At 39.9% G+C, this 22,303-nt stretch overlaps 1 protein-coding gene across 3 annotated transcripts in view; it reads right to left on the bottom strand.

Moving 5' to 3' along the window:
* Window positions 1–15,395, bottom strand: part of chka (choline kinase alpha) — a 79,828-nt gene extending 64,433 nt beyond the window's left edge. For all 3 annotated transcript variants that reach the window (XM_041198012.1, XM_041198014.1, XM_041198013.1), the window contains exons 1-2: window positions 14,752–15,395; window positions 4,031–4,139 (exon numbers count right to left, since the gene is read on the bottom strand). In XM_041198012.1, coding sequence (XP_041053946.1) covers window positions 4,031–4,139; window positions 14,752–14,975 — 333 coding nt within the window. In that variant the 5' untranslated portion in view covers window positions 14,976–15,395. The remainder of the gene's footprint in view (window positions 1–4,030; window positions 4,140–14,751) is intronic.
* Window positions 15,396–22,303: the final 6,908 nt, after the last annotated feature.

Here is a 22,303-nt window from a genome sequence, read left to right as displayed (position 1 = left end):
TGTCCCACAAAAATATTTTTCTGCTCTATAATTTGAATATAGAATTCTTACCTTCATTCTACTGCAATAAGTATTGTGTTGCCACAAATGTTTTTAAAGACAAGATTTGTTTATCAAAAGTGCAGGTGCAGTTGTGTACCCTTAGGCATATTCCAAGTCCCACTGCTTTATTCAAAGGTTGAAACTAAGCAGCTTTCCTTCCCCTCCACCCAGTCCCCAGTGTTATCTATTTTGCATGATTTGGTAACTTTGCTTTTATAATATTTAGTGCTCTACAATTTAAATAAGCCACACTATCTTACATGATGGGTGTACTAGCCCAATCGCTTCAAGAAGTGAAGTTTAACTTTTAAAACTGATCCTGCTTATATTTGAAACACTCCATTTGATGAATCATATTGCAATTGTATGTGAAATAGCTGTTTCCAATATTTTTCTGCTACAAAATGGATGATGTGGTTGATGATTTTATCTTCTGACTGGATGACTCAATTTTTTGATAATGTGTACATTGCCATTCAATATTTTGAAGAGTTTATCCATTGACTGTTTCTCCATTTCTTTGAAATAATTAATTTCATCTATGTAGGTCATAATTTTTAACACCTCAATGCATATAGCCACCAAAACATAAGCCATTACCAAAAATCATCCACATCAGCAAAAGTACATATCGTTCAATTTATATAGGTATGTATGCTTTCATAGGTAATGTTAATTTGCTAATATGAAGCAAAGCAGCTACTTTTTCAATAATTTGCCATAAATAAAGATCTCTTTGCTGCAAGGGGAAATTTGGAATTCTGCCCCCCAAGTGGCTGTAGGTGCTGAGTTAATTGAAATTTTCATGACTGAGATTGACAGATTTTTGCTAGGCAAAGGTGTCAAGGAATATGGAGCAAAGATTGCTGAATGTAGTTGAGGTACAGATCAGCCTCGATCAAACTGAATAGCAGAACAGGCTCAGGAGTCTGAATGACCTAATCCTGCTTCTATTACTAACAGAGTTACTACCAAAGTAATTGTGATATTTAGGCTTAATGTGGACTGCAGTAATCAAATTATGAAACTATAATTTTGGGATCATGTAAAATATAACTTCTATTTCTGTGACTCATATGAGAAAAGTCTTGTGAAAGTAACAGATAGTTATTTTTGCAGTCCACCAAAGTTAGATGCAATAGAAATGAGGATAAATGTGAATAGAGAGCTCCTTTGATGATCAGCCTTATATGACAAAGTTTATATTTTCACCTTGGAACACGTGCATGCTGAACGTACACTACAGGAATCTAAATTCTCATTTATGTACTCCAACATGGACACTCCACCCCAGGACATTAAAAGGTGAAAATTTACCAAGTAACATAGGTCTCAGCCATACTCAGCAAGACCACCTCTGTATTACATCAAATCATCAATCAGGAGTGACATGACTTGGGCACAGTGGACTCTACACCAGATTTCCAACCTGCATTTCTGTCAAGTGAGGCTCGAGTGGAGTGTCACTGAATTTATGCTTGCATCTCAGCATGAGTCAACAAATTGGAAGTATAGCTACTTGGCTGCAAGACAGGAAGCAAAGAAGAGGGTAATGGTTACAGTGGCAAAAGACAGAAAGTGGATCATACAAGGATCAATGTTGGGACCTCTTGTTCACTACTTATACTCACAATTCAGACTTTGGATTAACACTAAATGGACAACACTAAATGGAAGGGATGGTCAATACTGAAGAGGACTGCAATCAATTAGAAGCAGACATCAATAATATACCTATCAAATGAATATCAACATTCTGGTAAGAAAAATAAGGAAATCACATATTACTAGTAAAATAAGAATCTAAACGGGGTAGAAAAGCAAAGGGATCTGGGAGTACAAATATACAAATCACTAAATTCTGATTAGGGTCAATAAGTCCAAAAAAAAGCAAACCAAGCACAGAGGTTATTTCTAGAGGGACAGAATTGAAAAAGTAGAAAATTTATGCTAAACCTTTATCAAACTTTGGTTAGACTACACTTGTTAGAGTACTGTGTATAGTTCTAGCCACCATAATGTGGAAAGTATATAAAGGCATTGAAGAGGATGCAAAAAAGATTTACAAGGATGATACCAGAAATGCATGGATATACATATCAAGGAAGGATGAACAGACATCCTATCTTGAAAACAGAAGGCTGAAGGGGAAGAGCAAACCTAGAGGCCATCACCATAGGTTGCCAAGACATCAAATAGAGCATTCAGAAGAAACTTCTTTACTTGGAGATTGATGCGAACATGGAATACCCTACCACATAAAGTGTTGGAGGTGAATAGTTAAATACATTTAAGGGGAGGGTAGATATGCATATGAGGGAGAAGGAAATAGCAGGCCATTCTAATAGAGTTAAATGAGAAAAGATGAGAGGAAGCTCATGCAGAGCATAAACGCCAGCCTGAATTAGTTAGGCTGAATGGCCTGCTTATGTATTGCATATTCCATATAATTCTTTTTTTAAGTTCAGGAAAAGAGGGATAAGAGAGAAAATTTGAGGAAAAAGATGATTGTATATTGCAAGAAGATAATTTTTATAATGATTAGTACAAAGTTCATCCAATCTCTACTTGAAAATAATTTGTTTTATCACTCAGCAATCAGTGCTTTAATTTGGTCAATTACAACAGCTACAAACAGTTGTAATTAACAGTTAACAATTAACTTCAATGTATTATATTTGTGTGTATAAACAATACAATCATTCTGTTATCATTGTTTCCATCAGTAATATATAGGGATAAATAGGATCTGTGCGCATTATTGTTAGGGTTTTAAGGATTGCATGCTTGGTGGTCTGCAGATAATTTTACCCTACAAGGAGAACATTCAAAATCACGTCAAATTTCATCTTTTCTCATTAGTTGCTTACTGTAATAGACTGCAAGTTAAAGGCAATTTGCACTCCTTGTAATGATTAACTACCATAGTCATACACGAAGGTCATCAGGTGGAAGGAACTTAGAAGATTGCATTGTCCTTGATGTTTTCAATCTTCACATATCCAATAATAAGCGCATGACTACCATAAATTTTTAGAACACTCAGCATAAAGTTTAACACAGTGTGACGTATAAATGTAGAGTCCTACCTTTTGACCATTTGTAACAGGTGTTTCTTCTAAATTCTTAAGCATTTGTTTACGAGTCTGTTCTAAAGAACATGAACTAAACCAAACAGTTCTATCATAATGACCTGAAGTTTGCAATGCCAATCAGTGACATGTCTAGCAGTTTACAGTATTCAAAATAAAATGTTAAAAAAATGATTTTCCTTTATATGCATTTTCATGATTAATGTTTCAGTAATCTGCTGGGAAAGTGGTCATTTTCAGTTGCACATTTTCTGAAAAGAAGCAAATTTCTTATTAGCTACTATATTTCTCAATTCCAGTTAACTATTAAATGTTTCATTAAGCTTTACATTAACCTAGATTGCCATTTACTCTATTCTACACTTTCACCAGTTACTAGATATTAATATATTCCATATCACACAAAATGACTAATCTGCATTACTTTTCTACGCACTTATCTGCAAACTAGAACATTAAAATCTTTAATTATAAAGCTATTTTGAGCATCTCAATGTATTACATCTGTTTCTGCTTACATTGTAGATTAAACAAGAACTGGAGCTCAGTATGTTCTTTTACAAGGAATTTCAACAACAAGAAACATTTGTATCAATTTATTGGGTAAAAGTCATTTACTCTTGCTCAGAACAAAGCAAGATTAGTGCAATTTTAACACCGCAACATTTTAAAGCTTTATTGATGATGCAGAATGGTTTTAATTCACATGGAGACACATTAATAAACAATCTTAGTTTATAAAAATGGTGCTCAAAATGAAAATTGATTATTCAAACAAATCATTTATTCCATTATAATTTCTCACTAATTTCTAATACTTAATGGAAACATCTTTAGCTCTCACAGACAGACATACATCATAAATGAACATCCCACCTCCGGAAACACAGTCTCACCTGAAGAATTGCACCATACAATCGAAGGAGAACACACCGTGGTTCATCCTTTACACAGCTTTTAGTATCAGGCAATGAGCATTGAAAAAGTAGATTACTAAGACCACCCCTGCAAAATAATAAGAACAAAGATAATATTACAAATAATACAAACACAAAGTCAAAAATGGAATGGTTCAAGATTTGGAGCCAAGTTAGTTACAAAATCATATGCTAGGCCAAGAAACATTATTTAGTTGTTACAAATTCAGATCTTGCCTCAGATATTCTCATAGGCACAGCAACACTAGCTGTGGAAGTAGTCACTTCCTGTACATGGTCTAAGTATCTTGGGGTAGAGTTTCTCCACAGTTGCTCTGGTTTTTTTCAGTGCAATTTGACCAAAAATCAGCTTAACCCACACGAATAATCACAAAATTATAAATTTATATTGAATCAATATATTTAAACTTACTTTTTTTTTTACTATGATTGCTCTGGTTCATTTTTAAAGACTTTCTTTTCTTATCAATTTTCTGGCCTCCAACCCCTCCTGAAGGTGTTGTTTACCTATTGGTATGCAGGTAAATCAGCACGGAGTGTCTCCAAGGCTAGAACCTTCTTAGTTCCTTCCCGAAATTTATTAACATTTTTTTTTATTCATTCATGGGATGTGGGCTTCACTGCAGGGCCAGCATTCATTGCCCATCCCTAGTTGCACTTGAGAAGGTGGTGGTGAGCTGCCTTATTGAACCACTGCAGTCCATGTGGTGTAGGTACACCTACAGTGCTGTTATGAAGGGAGTTCCAGGATTTTGACCCAGCGACGGTGAAGAAACAGCAATATATTTCCAAGTCAGGATGGTGAGTGACTTGGAGGGGAACTTCCAAGTGGGGTGTTCCCATCTGTCTGCTGCCCTTGTCCTTCTCGATGGTAGTGATTGTGGGTTTGGAAGGTGCTGTCTAAGGAACCTTGGTGAATTCTTGCAGTGTATCTTGTAGATGGTACACACTGCTGCTACTCTGCGTCGGTATGGATGTGGTACCAGTCAAGCGGGCTGATTTGTCCTGGACAGTGTCAAGCTTCTTGAATGTTATGGGAGCTGCACTCATCCTGGCAAGTGGTGAGTATTCCATCACATTCCTGATTTGTGCCTTGTAGATGGTGGACAGGCTTTGGGGAGTCAGGTGGTGAGTTACTCATCGCAGGATTCCCAGCCTCTGACCTGCTCTTGTAGCCACAGTATTTATACAACTAGTCCAGTTCAGTTTCTAGTCAATGATAGCCCCCAGGATATTGATAGTGGGGGCTCCAGTGAAGGTAATGCCATTGAACATCAAGGGGTGATGGTGAGATTCTCTCTTGTTGGAGATGGTCATTGCCTGGCACTTGTGGCGCGAATGTTACTTGCCACTTGTCATCCGAACTCTGGATATTGTCTAGGTCTTGCTGCATTTGGACATGGACTGTTTTAGTATCTGAGGAGTCATGAATGGTGCTGAACATTGTACAATCATCAGCGAACATCCCCATTTCTGACCTTATAATTGAAGGAAAGTCATTGATGAAGCAGCTGAAGATAGTTGGACCTAGTACACTATCCTGAGGAACTCCTGCAGTGATGTCCTGGAGCTGAGATGATGGACCTCCAACAACCACAGCCATCTTCCTTTGTGCTAGGTATAACTCCAGCCTGTGAAGAGTTTCTCCCTGATTCCAATTGACTCCAGTTTTGCTAGGGCTCCTTGATGCCACACTCAATCAAATGCAGCCTTGATGTCAAGGGCTGTCACTCTCACCTCAGGAGATCAGCACTTTTGTCAATGTTTGAACCAAGGCTGTAATGAGGTCAGGAGCTGAGTGGCCCTGGCAAAATGGACATCAGTGAGCAGGTTATTGCTGAGCAAATGCCTCTTCATAGCACTGTTGATAACCCCTTCCATTACTTTACTGATGATAAAGAGTAGACTGATGTGGCGGTAATTGGCTGGGTTAGATTTTTCCTGCTTTGTGTGTACAGGACATACCTGGGCAATTTTAGATGCCAGTGTTGTAGCTGTAATGGAACAGCTTGGCTAGGGGCGCAGCAAGTTCTGGAGCACAAGTCTTCAGTAATATTGCTGGAATATTGTCAGGCCCCATAGCTTTTGCAGTATCCAGTGTCTTCAGCCATTTCTTGATATCACGTGACGTGAATCAAACTGGCTGAAGACTGGCATCTGTGATGCTGGGACCTCCAGAGGAGGCCAAGATGGATGATCCACTCGGCACTTCTGGCTGAAGATTGTAGCTGGGCTCCTCCATCATTGAGGATGGGGATATTTGTGGAGCCTCCTTCTCCAGTGAATTGTTTAATTGTCCACCACCATTCATGACTGGATGTGGCAGCACTGCAGAGTTTAGATCTAATCCATTGGCTGTGGGATTGCTTAGCTTTGTCTATCACTTGCTGCTTATGCTGTTTAGGATGCAAGTAGTCCTGTGTTATAGCTTCACCAGGTTGACACCTCATTTTTGGGTATGCCTGGTGCTGCTCCTCGCATGCCGTCCTGTGCTCTTCATTAAGCCAGGGTTGATCCCCTGGCTTGATGGTAATGGTAGAGTGGGGGATATGCCGGACCATGAGGTTACAGATTGTGTTTTGAGTACAATTCTGCTGCTGCTGCTGATGGCCCACAGTGCCTCATGGATGCCCAGTCTTGACTTGCTAGATCTGTTGGAAATCTATCCCATTTAGCTCGGTGATAGTGCCATACAACCCAATGAAGGGTATCCTCAATGTGAAGGCGGGACTTCGTTTCCACAAGGACTGCGCGGTGGTCACTCCTACCGATAGTGTCATGGACAGATGCATCTGTGGCAGGCAGGTTGGTGAGGGTGAGGTCAAGTATGTTTTTCCCTCTTATTGGTTCCCTCACCATCTGCTGCAGACCCAATCTAGCAGCTATGTCCTTTAGGACTCAACCAGCTCCATCAGGAGTGGTGCTACTGAGCCACTCTTGGTGTTGGACATTGAAGTCCCCTATCCAGAGTACAGTCTGCGTCCTTGCCATCCTCAGTGCTTCCTCCAAGTGGTGTTCAACATGGAGCAGCAGTGATTCATCAGTTGAGGGAGGGCAGGACGTGGTAATCAGCAGGTGGTTTCCTTGTCCATGTTTGATCTGATGCCACGAGACTTTATGGGATCCGGACTCAATGTTGAGGACTCCCTCCTGCCTGTATACCACTGTGCCACAACCTTTGCAAGAATGGTGATGGTGGTGTCTGGGACATTATCTGTAAGATATAATTCCATGAGAATGACTATGTCAGGCTGTTGCTTGACTAGCCTGTGAGACAGCTCTCCCAATTTTGAGATTAGCTCCCAGATGTTAGTAAGAAGGACTTTGCAGGGTTGACAGGGCTGAGTTTGCCGTTGTCATTTCTGATGCCTAGGTCGACACTGGGTGGTCCATCCAGTTTCATTCCTTTTTTTGAGGATCTGTAGCAGTTTGATAAAACTGAGGGGCTTGCTAGGACATTTCAGAGGGCATTTAAGAGTAAACCGCATTGCTGTGGGTCTGTAGTCCAGAACAGGTAAGGACAGCAGATTCCATCCCTAAAAGACATTAGTGTATCAGATGGGTTTTTACAGCAATCGACAATGGTAACATAGCCTTGTACTTGTGGACATTGAACTTGTAACTCTAGATTTTTATTGAATTCAAATTCCACCATCTACCATGGCAGGATTCAAACCCGGGTCCCCAGAGAATTACTCTGGGTCTCTGGATTACCAGTACAGTGATAATACCACGACACCACTGTCTCCTCTTTGTTGTTCCACCACCAGTTACCATTCTTTTAATAAAATGATTAATCCTGTATTTCCTTTTTTTTTTAAACTGTCCTGAATTTGTAAATAAGTGTAAAAAAACTTTGTTCTTAAATTCTTAATTCAATCAAATTGGTCCAAACCATTCTTATTTTTTTTTTAAAACAAATCTTTCATATTTCCTCTCAGTCTTCTCTTTGAGGATTGTTCATCTTTCCTCATATGTTATTCCCTTAAATTATGGATTCAACTACGTAAACCCTCAAATAACTTGAAATAGAAAAATTGCATGCATGACTCCAAATTCAGTCTCACCAGGGCCAAATTTATTCGTAAAATGGCCTCTTAGGATTTATACCCCTTGCAATGCATTCCATCTGCTGCTTTAAAAAATGTAGCCTGGGACTATTGTCGTGGTCCAGCAACCATTTTAATACACTTCCATCTGTCTCATGGGTTCAAACCTATTTTTTAGTATAGTGTCAAATACCTTTTGAAATCAGGGTAGATAACATCAACTGCCTCTTCCCTATCTACTAAGTCCATCATCTCCTCAAAGAAATGCAATGAGTTGGCTCGGACCTCCCACTCCTATGACCATGATCAGCCCATGCTCCTCAAGGTGCTCCCGCTTGATACTTTTCCAACAGGAGAATAAAGCTAACAATTTGATGCTTGATCCCTTGCCACTTTTTGAACAGGAGGGTGACATTTGCTACCTCTGAAGTCACTAGAATTTGGCCTGAGCGAAAGGGACTCTTTAAAATGTTCATAAGAGGAACAGCAATTATTTGAGCTAATTCCTTTGGAACCAGGAATGAATATTCTTTTTTGGCACCTCAGCACTGCTTAACAACTAAAGTGAATTAAAATTAGCCTATTGGCTGCACAACCCTTGTTTGAAATGCTAACAGATGCAAATCGAAAGACTAGGGACATAGACAAAGTTTATTATCTTTAGTTATTGAACTATCAGGAAAATTTCATTCCAAGGGAAGTGACAGATATGCAAAAACTAGATAAGGCGAAATTTGACATGTTGACAGCTGTTAAAACAAATGGACCACGTGTGGCAGGAGACTGCTCATCACACCTTATTTACTTCAGTGTAGAAATTAATATCCCAATCACCCTTACCATTGAGGATAATTAATTTGGACAGTCCAGTGCATCTGCTTCAGCATCAAAACAATGGACATATCATTAGGGAGCAGCCGTGTGGTCTGCATTTTCCCACTGCTTATACCATTTGGAAAAGCTAAGAGGGAATCACTGGGGTTATATCCCATGTAACAAGCTGGAGACTCAAAAAAAAACACTAAGCAGCTTTGGGACTCTCTTCTTTTTAAATAGTTTATATAGTATTTAAGTCTAATATTGTATTATTTTAGTTTCTTACTACTTCTGTGTAAAACCTTGCTTGTAAAGATGGATATGGCAGACCGATAATATTTATATTATTATGGTATTTATCTCCTTTTGTCACCAAATAAGACTCATATTGGACTCAAAATGTTAATTGTTTCTCTGTCCACAGATGCTGCCAGACCTGCTGAGTTTTTTCAGCACTTTCTGTTTTTATTTCAGATTTAAAGCATTTGGAGTATTTTGCTTTATTATGTAAGAGAATATAACTGGTGTCCACATAATGTTTTAACAGAATTCAGAAATAATTGGTGGTTCTCTGGCACACAACATGGATAAGATTGCAGGTCTCAATTCAAAAGAGACTTGGCATTCTTATGGAAAGTCTCTCTATTGTGGTTGTAAGAAAAAAGCACTGGGAGAAAACCTGAACTGTTACAATGTTCAAACATGGTTTCTGACCTTCTCTAAAAGAACTCCTGTTTCAAGCTTGAGCATGTTAAAAGTGAATGCTCTGCTACTGAAAAAACAACTCTGGTGAAGTCACAACTTGATGCATTTTTTTGTGATCTGTCAACCTGGCAATATGAAGTATGCATTAACACAATTGATGTTTTACAACATATACAACAGACTATAGTCAGCATACCAAGCTTTGAGCCATCCATACTGAGTAATTTAACCCTGCAAATATTCCCAAGTGCATGTTGCTACAATATATTCTCCATAGCATGCATGTTAAATGCTCCATAACCATGCCAGGTAATTTTCTAGAGCGGAATGTTAAGCATTTCCACTTACCTAAGTAGTGTTTTTTATGTCAATGGCAGAAAATTAGTGGGACTTAGAGGATTAAATTATGAAAACAGATTGCATGAACTTGGGATGTATTCCCTTGAGTATAGCAGATTTAGGGCTGATATGTGATTGAGATGTTTATAATATTAAAAGGATTTCACAGGATAGATGTGGAGAAACCATTTCCTCTGATGGTGGAATCAAGCTTAACATTAGAGCTAGGCCAATGCAACAGCAAAATCAGGAAGTTCCTCTCAAAGGGAGTAGAAATTTGGAACTTCTTCCCCAAAATTGATGTGAATGCTAGAACAAATTGGAGCTTTCAAGACTGAGACAGTTAGCCTTTTTTTTGGTAAGGGTGTTTATGGGATATGAAATAAAGGTTGTAAAATGGAGCCAATTTGCATGATCTGGTTGAAAAGTAGAAAAAGGCCAAGGAGCTGAATGGTCCACTCCTGCTCCTGTAACCAGGCTGATATATCTGTTAAGTTTTTACTTGCTGCAAAGACAATCAAATGAGATTTATACAATATATTTATTCTACTTACACCCCAAATCATTACTTGGTAATACTATCTAGCCCAAACCTGTGTGGAACTTTTCATTCCAAATTAGAATGAGACTAATTAACTCCACAACATTTGTATTTAGAATTGACTTAAACAGATAAGCTTTAAGTGCCCATCAAATAAGTATCTGCAAGTCTAATGGAAATTGGCTTCAAATGGAATGCATACTGAACATTCAGCATTCTTGCCGGATGGGTTGCACCTGAACAGAGCTGGGAATAAGTTTCTTCTTGGGCATTTTGCTAGTGCTGTCAGAGAGGTTTTAAATTAACTTGGCAGGGTTGTGGGAACCAGGAGATAATATAATAGAGGAATACCAAGGTGCACAGAATATTGGAAAAGATAGATAGCACCAGAGTAGAGAATAGTAAATTCATAGGCGGGGTCAGAGAAAAAGGGAAGATTGTCGAGTTGAAATCAGGGTTACTCTGCATGTATATGAATGCACGGAGTGTGCTGAATAAGATTGGTAAGTTACAGACGCGTGTGGAAACAGTGGGCAGAATTTTCTGCCTTTTGGATGGGCTGGTCAGGAGCGGATGCAGGCGGAGCCGATCACCGCCCGTGATTGGCTGTGCGCTGCCATTTTATGTGGGCGGGCCAATTAAGGCCCAACTAGCGTGATGCATGGTCGATAGTGCTCTGCACTACCTGTACAGGCCAGGGGGAGGGAGAGCAAGTCAGGGCCTGCGCTCTTTTCAGCAGAAGTATACGAGGCACAGAGCTGTCTCAGGAAGATTAAGTTAAAATTGAAGGTTTCAAATAAAGAAAGATAAAAAATATTTAGATATCTCCCCTCATGTGACAGTGTCACATGAGCTGGGACATGTTTATGAATTGTGGAAAAAAACTATTTATTTATTCAATAAAACTTTCAGGAAACCCCATCCCGCTCATGGATAAGGTTTCCTGAAAAATGCGAAGGCCTCTTGGACTCTTTGCCTGCCCACCAAACTTAAGGTTAGATGGGCAGTGTTGATAATTACTGTAATTGGATTTTTAATGGCCTTAACAGGCCTTTGTCAGTTCAGCAAGCGCATCCGCTGAACGAAAGATCTGAATGACGCACGATGACATCGGGACACACGCCCGACATCACTGCGCGTCATTTTACACATTGGTGTGCTGGACGCCAACACCAACGTGAAAATCCTGCCCATTATGTTGTGGCTATAACAGTGACCTGGCTCAACGAAGGGCAGGACTGGATGTTAAATACTCCAGAATACAAGGTGTTCAAGAAAGATAGCAAAGGACAAAAAGGAAGAGGGGTGGAGATATTAATTAAGGAGGGCATTGCAGTGCTGGAGAAAAAGGATGACCCAGAGGAATCAAGGACAGAATTTATTTGGCTAGAGATAAGCAACATAAAGGTGCAATTATATTGCTTGGTGTAGTCTACAGGCCACCAACTAGTGAGAAGGATGTAGAGGAACAAATTTGCAAGGAAATTACAGAGGTGCAAAAAATATAGAGTACTTATAATGGGGGACTTTAATTATCCAAATATAGACTGGGATATAGTGTTAGGGTAATAGGCAGAGACCATCAAGGGTTCCTAGAGTGCATTCAGGAAAATTTTCTTCAGCACTATGTTTCCAATGCAACAAGAAAGGAGGCACTAATAGACCTGGTTCCTGGAAATAAGGGGCGTCAGGTGGAGAGCATTTCGAGGACAGTGATCATTGTATCATAAGGTTCAGGCCAACTATAGAAAAGGACAAAAATCAGTGCGGAGTAAGAAAACCAACTTCAATAGGACGAGAAAGGATCTGGGCCAAATAAACTGGAGTCAAATGTTGGCAGGAAATGCAGGTGCTGATCAATGGGCTACCTACAAAGAATTTGAGCACAATAAATGTATATTCTCTCAAAAGGGAAAGGTAGGGCAAACAAATCCAGAGTCCCCCTGGCTGACAAGAGAGATGGAAATTAACATAAAGAAGAAAAGGTGTGCTTATGACAGGTGTCAAGTAGAAACTACAACTAAGAACCAGGCTTAATACAGAAGGTTCAGAGGAGAGGTGAATGAGCAAGTAAGAGAAGCAAAGAGGTAGTATGAAAAGAGACTGGCAGCTAACATAAATGGGAATCTCAAAGTCTTTTATAGGCAGATAAGTAGTAGAAGAGTGATAAGAGGAGGAGTAGGGCTAATGAGTGACCAAAAATAGAATTTACACATGGAGACAGAGAGCGTAGCTGAGGTATTATGTGAATACTTTGCATCTGTCTTTACCGAGGAAGAAGTTGCTATCCAGGCCATGGTAAAGAGAAGGTAATTCAGACACTTGAGGAGTTTGAAATTGAAAAAGAGGTATTGGATAGGTTATTTGCACTTTTGATAAGGCGTCAGAGCCAGATGAGATGCACCCAAGGATACTGCAAGAAGTGAGTGTGGAAATTGCTGAGGCACTGGCCATAATTTTTCAGTCCTTCTTAGAGTCCAAGGTGGTGCCAGAGGACTGGAGAATTGGAAATGTTACACCCTTGTTCAAAAAAAAATGCAAGGATAAGCCAAGCAACTACTGGCCAGTCAGTTTAAATTCAATGGTGGGGAAACTTCTAAAATCAGTATTTCAGGGCAAAGTTAACAATCACATGGACAAATGCAGGTTAACTAAGGAAAGCCAACATGGATTTCTTAAGGGAAAATCTCATGTAACTAACTTGTTGGGAGTTTTTTGAAGGGACAATAGAGAGAGTTGATGAGGGCAATGCTGTTGATGTAGTGTACATGGACTTCCAAAAGGCATTTCATACAGTACCACACAATAGACTTGAGTAAAGTTACAGCTCATGAAATAAAAGGGACAGTATGGATATGAAATTGGCTGAGTGGCAGGAAAGAGTGTCATGGTTAAGAGATGTTTTTCAGGCTGGAGGAAGGTTTGTAGTGGAGTTCCCCAGGGGTCAGCGATGGGATCCTTCCTTTCCCTGATATATAGTAATGACCTAGATCCTAGGCACAATTTCAAAGTTGCGGGATGATACAAAACTCGGAAGCATTGTGAACAGTGAGGAGGATAGCGTAGAACTTCAAAAGGACATAGGCAAGTTGGTGGAATGGGCAGACAGGTGGCACATTAAGTTCAATGTAGATAAATGTGAAATGGTTCATTTTAGTAATAAGAACAGGGAGAGGCCGTACAAAATAGTGAGTATAATTTTTAAGGAGATGCAGGAACAGAGGAATCTGGATGTATATGGACATAAGGCATTGAAGGTGGCAAGACAGGTTGACAGCGCAGTTATGCTGGATTTTATTAATAGGGGCATAGAGTATCCCGGGTTTTATTAACAGGGGCATAGAGTACAAGAGCAAGGAGGTGATGATGTTGAACTTTTAAAAGTCACTAGTTCAGTGTCAGCTTTAGTTAATAGTGACATGAGGTAAAACTTTTTTATGCAGCAAGTGGGTAGGGTCTGGAATGCTCTGTTTGACAGTGTGGTGGAGGCAACTGAAGCATTCAACGGGGAATTGTACAATTATCTGAAATGGAAGAATTTGCAAGGTTAGAGGGAGAAGGCGGGAGAACGGATGCAGGTGGGCGGCTCTTTCGGAAACCGGTGCAGACACGATGGGCCAAATGGCCTCCTGCTGCTCCGTACCAATTCTGAGATTCTGAGATAGAACAATGATGGTTCAAATTCTCCTCAAAAGATATCCTTTCTTGGTAAATCTGCATTTAATTAATTCTATATTATTTCAAACCCTCTCCTCCACTACACCACTTAACTTTCAAAAAAAATGTTATCTCTTCCCCCCCCCCTCCCCCCAACCAAGATATTTACTCATTTCTTTCACCATTTAAACAAGGTAAAACGTTGATCGTGTTACCATGGAGCTATCGGAAGCCTTCCCAACCACTCAGTTTTCCCGGTTTTTTTTTTACTGATAGCTCCGTTTGAAAATCGTAACTGTGCAAATTTGGATATTGAACAAAAATTATTGGTCTGGATTATACTGCAGCTCATCTGGGATCGTTCGCCCCTTCCGAAGGATGTCGCATAGCCTCCATTTTTAATCAAGTCGTTTAATTTTTTTCTCCTTTTCATGCCCCGTCATGAATTCAGTCATTAGATTCAAGGCTACTCAGTTTTTTTTTAAAGAAATAACAATCAGCCACAACACAAAATGTCTAAAATGCAATAATGAAGAAAATAATATATTTTAAGCATACATACACACACCAACCTTATGATGCTAATTTGAAATTCGTCCTCTGACAAGGTTTTCCAAGCACCTCGAAGAAACTCTTTGCACCAAAGATAAGCTTTATGCTTGGTTTGCGAATCTGGTGCGTCTTGTCTTCCCGCTTTGTATTCTGTGGTTTCTTCATGCTGAACGCGGATCCCATTCTGTGCGATTAGCAGCCCCATCCCAAGAGTGTCCACTGCGCTGGAGAATTTGGTTTTCATTTATATTGACGGAAAGAATAAAATTGCAATTATCACTTAACGCGGAAAAAACCCCACCTAACGGTTGGAATAAATCTCCCTCACTATTACTCCAGCAACAAAGGTTCTCAAAGCTGGAAGACAAAGGGAGGGAAAGAAAGAAAATCAAAGTCTACTAAAACAACCACACCTAAAAGCTAGTATCTCTGCGGGAGAAAAAAATCAATAATTTAAAATTATTTCTTTCGAACTATGTCAAAAAATACAACTTTAATATATATAATTAAATGTAAACGTCAGCAGATAAAAGAAATCTACAGATCTTGAGAAGATTAATTTGTCAATGATTTCCTACAGTTAATTGCAGCAAAACAGTAATAGTAATTTTCTTCCTGTTTAAAAGCCCCAACTAACAGCTCTCAAAAACGGAACTCTGTGCGCAGCTAGAGGATGTGCGGTAAATATATGACATTCGTGACGTCTTTACCAATAAGCATAAAGAATGTGATTGGAAACCCAGCTTGCCTCCGCCCCCATGCCATCCAATGGCAACAGAGCCTTCGGTTCAATAACGCCCTCAGTTCAAAACACTCGTACTATTACTAGTCATCTATTTTACGCAAGGCTTCATTCGCCAACCATTTCTTAAAAAGATGCTCTAAACGGCACTGGCTCATTGCCCTTTCCCCTACCGGAGGCCCACAGAGTTTAATCCAGCATTCCCCAACAGCAAAGGTGTTTTTAAGTGTTTTGGTTTACAAAACTGGCTTTTGGGTGATTACAGTAAAAAAAATGAAAAGTCTGCATTTGGAATCCAAATGCTGGAAAAGCATAGCAGGTCCGTTGGCAATTGTGAAGAGAAAAGACAGGTTTATGATGTAGAGTCGGTTAGGACTGATCGTTTACGTTTAAAATGTTACTTAATGCTGATGCTAGAGGACGTGCTGCTTTTTGTAACATTTTTCCATCTTTAAGAAAAAGAAAAATTCCAAGGGAGGATCCACCATCCGTAGTTAACTAAAAACGTTGAACATAATATCAAACTTAAAGAAAAAGCATATAATTGTACAAAGATGGGTGGCAGGTCAGAAGATTGGACAGAATATAAAAAAAACAAAGAATGACTATAAGATTAAAAAGGAGGGAAAAATTAGCGTACAAGAGAAAGCTAGCTAGAAATATAAAGACAGATAGTAAGAGTTTCTATAGATAATTAAAAAAGGAAAGAGTTAACAAAGTGAGCATTGGTCCTGGAGAAAGTAAGTCTGTGGAATTAATAATGGAAAATAAGGAGTTGGCAGATGAATCGATATATTGCATCAGCCTTCACTATTGAGGATGTAAGTAATATCCCAGAAATAGTTATACATCAGGAATTGGAAGGGAGGGAGGAACTCCGAAAAATTACAATCACAAGGGAAATGATACTTAGTAAATTATTGGAACTGCGGGCTGCCAAGTCCCTGGATCTTGATAGATTTCATCCTCTTAAAAGAAGTGGCTAGTGAGATTGTCGATGCGTTGGTTTTAATTTTCCAAAATAAACTAGATTCAGGAAGGTTCCATTAGATTGGAAGATAGTTAGTGCAATTCCTTTTCTCCAAAAAGGAAAGGAGACAGAAAACAGGAAGCTACAGGCCAGTTTAATTAACATCTGTCATAGAGAATAAGAAGCTAAAAGATGTTACAACAGGGCACTCAGATAAAGAAAAGAGTTGACGTTTCGAGTCCTCATGAGGACTCGAAACGTCAACTCTTTTCTTCTCCGCCGATGCTGCCAGACCTGCTGAGTTTTTCCAGGTAATTCTGTTTTTGTTTTTGTTTTGGATTTCCAGCATCCGCAGTTTTTTTGTTTTTTTCACTCAGATAAAGTCAAGGTAATCAAGCAGGGTCAACATGGCTTTGTGGAAGGGAAATCATGTTTAACCAATTTGTTGGAGTTCTTTGAAGAATTAACAGGTGCTGTGGATAAAGGAGAACCGGTGGATGTACTTTACTTAGATTTTCAGAAGGCATTTGATAAAGTGCCTCATCAAAGGTTATTGCGGAAAATAAAAGCTTATTATATAGAGGGTAACATATTGACATGGATAGAAGACTGGCTAGCTAACAGGAAACAGAGTGTAAGCATAAATGGGTTATTTTTTGGTTAGCTCGATGTGACAAGTGGTATGCCACAGGGCTCAGTGCTGGGGCCTCAACTCTTTACAATCTATATCAATGATTTATATGAAGGGACCGATGGTATAGTTGCTAAATTTGCTGAGGCCAAATTTGGCAGGATGAATAAAAAAACATATTATCTAAACGGTTAGAGATTGCAGAGCTTGAGATGCAGAGGGATCTGGGTATCCTAGTGCATGAATCTCATAAGGTTAGTATGCTGCTATTACTTAGCAAGTAATTACTAAAGCTAATAGAATGTGATCATTTATTACAAGGGGAATTAAATACAAGTGTGGGGAGGTTATGCTTCATTTATATAGGGCATTGGTGAGACCACATCTGGAGTACTGTGTACAGTATTGGCCTCCTTATTTAAGGAAAGACGTAAATGCATGAGCAGTTCAGAGAAGGTTTACTAGACTAATACCAGGAATGGGCAGGCTGTCTTATGAGGAAAGGTTAGACAGGCTAGGCTTGTATCTGCTGGAGTTTAGAGGAGTAAGAGGTGACTTGATTGAAACATATAAGATCCCGAGGGCACTTGACAGGGTGAACGTGGAAAGGATGTTTCCTCTTGTGGGAGAATCTAGAACTTGGGGTCACTGTTTCAAAATAAGGGATTGCCCATTTAAAACAGAGATGAGGAAAAAAAAATTCTGATGGTTGAGGGACTTTGGAATTCTCTCCTTAAAAGATGGTTGAAGCAGAGCCCTTGAATATCTTTAAGACAGAGTTAGATAGATTTTTGGTAAGCAAGGAGGTTAAAGGTTATTGGAGATAGGTAGGAATGAGGTTAAAATCAGTTTAGCCATGATCTTATTGAATGGTGGAGCAGGCTCAAGGGGCTAAGTGGCCTACTCCTGCTCAAAATTCATATGTTCGTATATGAGTGCTCTGATAAATGGAGCAGCCAAGCTGTTCAGAGTCCTAATTGCAGTATCACAGTGCCAGCAGTGTTAAAATTTTAATGTTAACTAACAATGTTAAAAAGATAACAGATTTTTTGAAAATAAGCTGTTCAGAAATATAAACAGGAAGGTGCAGGGATCAATAGTGCTCTGTATTGATTGTCAGATTAAGGCATTTTAAATATTTTTGCAGTCATCTCTGAGGCAATAGTACTACCTTTTAGATTTCATGAATTTTTAACACACCGAACTTATTAAATCATCCAATTACTACAGACCAACAACAATCATCATTATGTATGTCCAGAAGCAAGAAGCAAGGTTTTTGAATCCAAGAGTATCTGGGTGGTAACACAACATCAGTAAATGTCATATCAAACTAAATCCTAAAAGTCATTGCTAGAATGTAAAGGTAAAAGTGGAACAGGTCATAGTGTAGAATATAGCAACCCAGAAGGAAGATCTACCCAATCCCAGGATTGCTGTGAAGAAAGGTAGTCAAAGAGATTCTTAGAACTGCTCCAACTCTGCTTGCATTACATGGTACAGTGGCAACCTTGACCTCAATATTAACTTAACCCTCTACCTCCCCAACCCTGCAGGGAGGGTCAGGGAGTAGATTAAGGTATCAATAATTGTGTAAACTGACACCAACACAATCAGCGCAATACTTCCGTGGCAATTTGTGCTCTGGATGAGGCTTTTGCTAAGAGCAAGCCGAGGCTTAAAGCCTTTTAGTGGGAATATCAGCATGGCAAATTATTCTTAATCTCAACTCAGCAGTCTGCTGTTGCCTGGCAATGGCAGCATGATGTAAGGAGCCAAAAAATACATTTTAGAATTGTGCATATTTATGAGCTCTTTGTGGGCCACGAGGAGCAGGGCTGCTCCCCCAGGCCTCCAAAGGTAGTCTTTGGCCTCCCCAATCTTCCTGATTGCTATCATCAACAGGATCTTTCCTCCAAATTGTAGCCAGCAGCCTTCCTCCCCTCGCCCTCTTGCTCCCAACTGTAGTCTCAGCCTTCTTGACTGCAGCCCCCTGCCACTAAATTTCTGCTCCTATCAATGTTTCAGATTGTCACTGATTAATTTAAATGAGGCATTGCTGCTAAGTTCAGCACATCCTTCACATCCTTTGCCTTGTTATATTCTTCATCCGTTTTTGGCTTCCCAATACCCTACCCACATCCCCATTAATAACTGGGCCTTTGTTTTGGCACATGTGGGTTTTCTGCTGCACCTCCAATGAAGTCACATTGGTGGTGTTGGAGCAACTCAGGAATTTCTTGGTAGTTAACTCCGGGAATAAAAATGACCTGTAAGAAATTGGAAAGAGATTCAATAAGAATGTGTTTAATACCAAACCAAAAAATTAACTAGGCATGAATCAACAAGTCTGAAGTAATTGACATTAGCAGAACCATGGGTTATACATAGGAATATATAGAAGGTACAACAGAGAAACAGGCCAGTCAACCTGCCAGCTTTTGTCAACATTTACACTTAGCATGGACAAATAGTTATAATAACAATTGTCCATCCTTCTCCTACATTCCTTCAATCCACATATAAAATCTGATTTTGAATGTTGACATAGTTTCTTCCTCAACCACCAAACTGGAAGTGAATTTCACATCCTTACAACTCGTGAGACACAGTTCTCATGCTGTCTGGTCTAAATTTCTTATATTTAATCTTGCATCTATAGCCCTTTTAACTAAAGTGAGTTGGCTTCCAGATCTTTTAGACAACCTGATGTCTGGAGGAGTCTGATGGTGATTTTGGAAGCACTGTTTTTAATCTGTTAAGTACCAGTTCAACATTTGCTGCCATTTTATACAATATATATATATAATGAAAAATGCCAACAATGTTCATATATGGTTCAAGTCTTGTATTTATACCTGCTATACCACACATGATATATTCCACAAGGTTCTCTGTGCTACATATGACAGCAGAATAACTCCAGGTGGAAAACTTCTGCTACCATTGATTTTTATCCAGCAATGACCCTTTTTTATGCCTGTTGATGTCTTCCTTCATCTTGATTTTTCCATAGGTTTAATCCCATTTGCTGGACAAAGCGAGCAACAACAATAACTTGTATTCATATAGGGCTTTAATATAGTAAAATGTCCCTAAATGCTACACAAGAGCATTATTAAACAAAACTTAATACTGAGTCTCATAAGCAGATGATAGGAAAGGTGACCAAATCTTTTATGAAAGAGATAGGTTTTAAATAGCATCATAAAGGAGGAGGGAGGTAGAGAGGGACGTAGAAAGACAATGGCATCAGCATTATCTGAAGGGGTGGGAAGACTGTAGAGATGGTGTTGAGCTTAGGACCTTAACAGCTGAAGGCATGGTCACGATGGTGGAGTGGTTAAAATCAGGAATGCATAAGAGTCTAGAATCGGAGAAGTGCAGAGATCTTGGAATGTTGTTGGGCTGGAGCAATTTACAGGGATAAGGAGGATGAGGCATGGATGGATTTGAAACAAGGATAAGAATATTTAAATAGAAGTATTGCCAAGCTGGAAGCCAATATAGGTCAGCGAGCACAGGAATACTAGGTGAAGAGGAGTTAGTGCAGGTTAGGATAAGGGCAACAGAGCTTTGGAGATGTTTAAGTTTACGGAGGCTAGCAAGGAGAACATTGAAATAGTTGAGTCTAGTGATAACATAGTCATAGATGAGGGTTTCTGCAGCAAATCAGCTCATGCAGGGGAGGAGAAGAGCAACACTGCAGAGAAAGTACAGAGGTAGGAAGTAGCCAGTTTTGGTACTGAAGGGGATATGGAGTCAGAAGCTCAGCTTAGGATCAAATAGGATGCCAAGGTTGTGAATGATATAGTTCAGCCTCTGACCAGGACAAGGAGGGTGATGGAGTCAATGGCTAAGGAACAGGAACTTGTGGTCTACTATATTCTTGGAGACCTTGGCTAGGTTAAGATGTACTGTAGTACATCTCTGCTTTGGCCAAATAACCAAAGCTCTATACTGCTAGGATCCTAATTATAGCTGGTTTGTACTTCTCATTTGATTTCCTCAAAACCATCTCTGCAATCTTCCCACCTCCTCAGATAATGCTGATGCCATTGTCTTTCTGAGAATAAAAGAATCATTAGAGCTGTAGGATAAGAAGTATGGATGTGCATAACTCTATTTCTATTGTTGCATATCAACTGCACACTCATAGGCTGGGGTATTAATAGCAAGTTCTAAGGCAGTTGGGGAGGTGGGGTGTGCTGTAAAGTGTGGCCGGGACTCATTCAGCCAGAAGTCGAACACTGTGACAGATGTTATGAGCAGTGGGAATCATGGAGGGCAGACTTCTCACATTGATGTGGTGGGACATCAATTAAAGTATTTAAAATGTCAATTAACCCAAACTTTGTGGTGAATTTTAAATATTATCAATGGCTCACGTGAATCATGGGGTTTCAGAGCATTGCCTGGTTAAAGGAAACAGTAAGCAGACAAACATTCAGTGCTCCCTGCATCAGCCAGACATCCAGAGGGCCAACGTGATGTGCAAGAGAGGGCAGTGAATGGATGGAATTGCTGGGTATCGGCAGAAGGGGATAAAGCTGCCAGTGATGATGGAGGAGACATGCTGTCGGGGTCACAGAGGGGCAGAGGCACTTGCTCCCAAGGGACTAGTCAGGGAAAGGTGTGGGTGGAGATGGGCTGAACAGAACAGACAGGTCTATGAGACAGCCCACCTTTCATGGGCCTAATCCACCCAGTCTTTGTGGTCACTGACTGAACAGGAGAAGCAGCTCAGAGGGAGGGAGGTTCAGGCACCAGTAGGGGAACATCTAGAACATTAGAAGCTGCTAATTGGGTACGCTGAAGAAGTGCACAGAGAGGGGCACCATCTGCCTCCTGTGTAAAGACAGGTCTATCCCTGAGTGAGCCAACCATACTATCTGCAGATGGCCAAGCAGTAGTGTCAGCGCAGTGCCAGTATCTCTGAACACTACAGTGGCTTTCAACTTCTATGCCTCTGGGTCTTTCCAAGGATCCACTACAGGCTGCAGTCTATTGATGCATCAGGCAACCAATGACCTATTCAAGAGGGCAGGTGACTATGTATGCTACCACTCCAACTCAAACAGTCTGGAAGAGAGGTCCATTGGGTTCAGGGCCATCATTGGATTTCCCCAGATGCAGGCTGTCATCAACTCCATGCATGTGGCCATCATGACTTCCCAGGACCAGCCAATGGCCTTCATTATTATGAAGAACTTCCATTGCAACAGTGTC

The sequence above is a fragment of the Carcharodon carcharias genome, chromosome 10, assembly GCF_017639515.1.
Source record: "Carcharodon carcharias isolate sCarCar2 chromosome 10, sCarCar2.pri, whole genome shotgun sequence".
NCBI classification, from domain to species: domain Eukaryota; kingdom Metazoa; phylum Chordata; class Chondrichthyes; order Lamniformes; family Lamnidae; genus Carcharodon; species Carcharodon carcharias.
The sequence above is the reverse complement of the archived record's forward strand: the minus strand, read 5'-3'. Positions and strand labels throughout refer to the sequence as shown.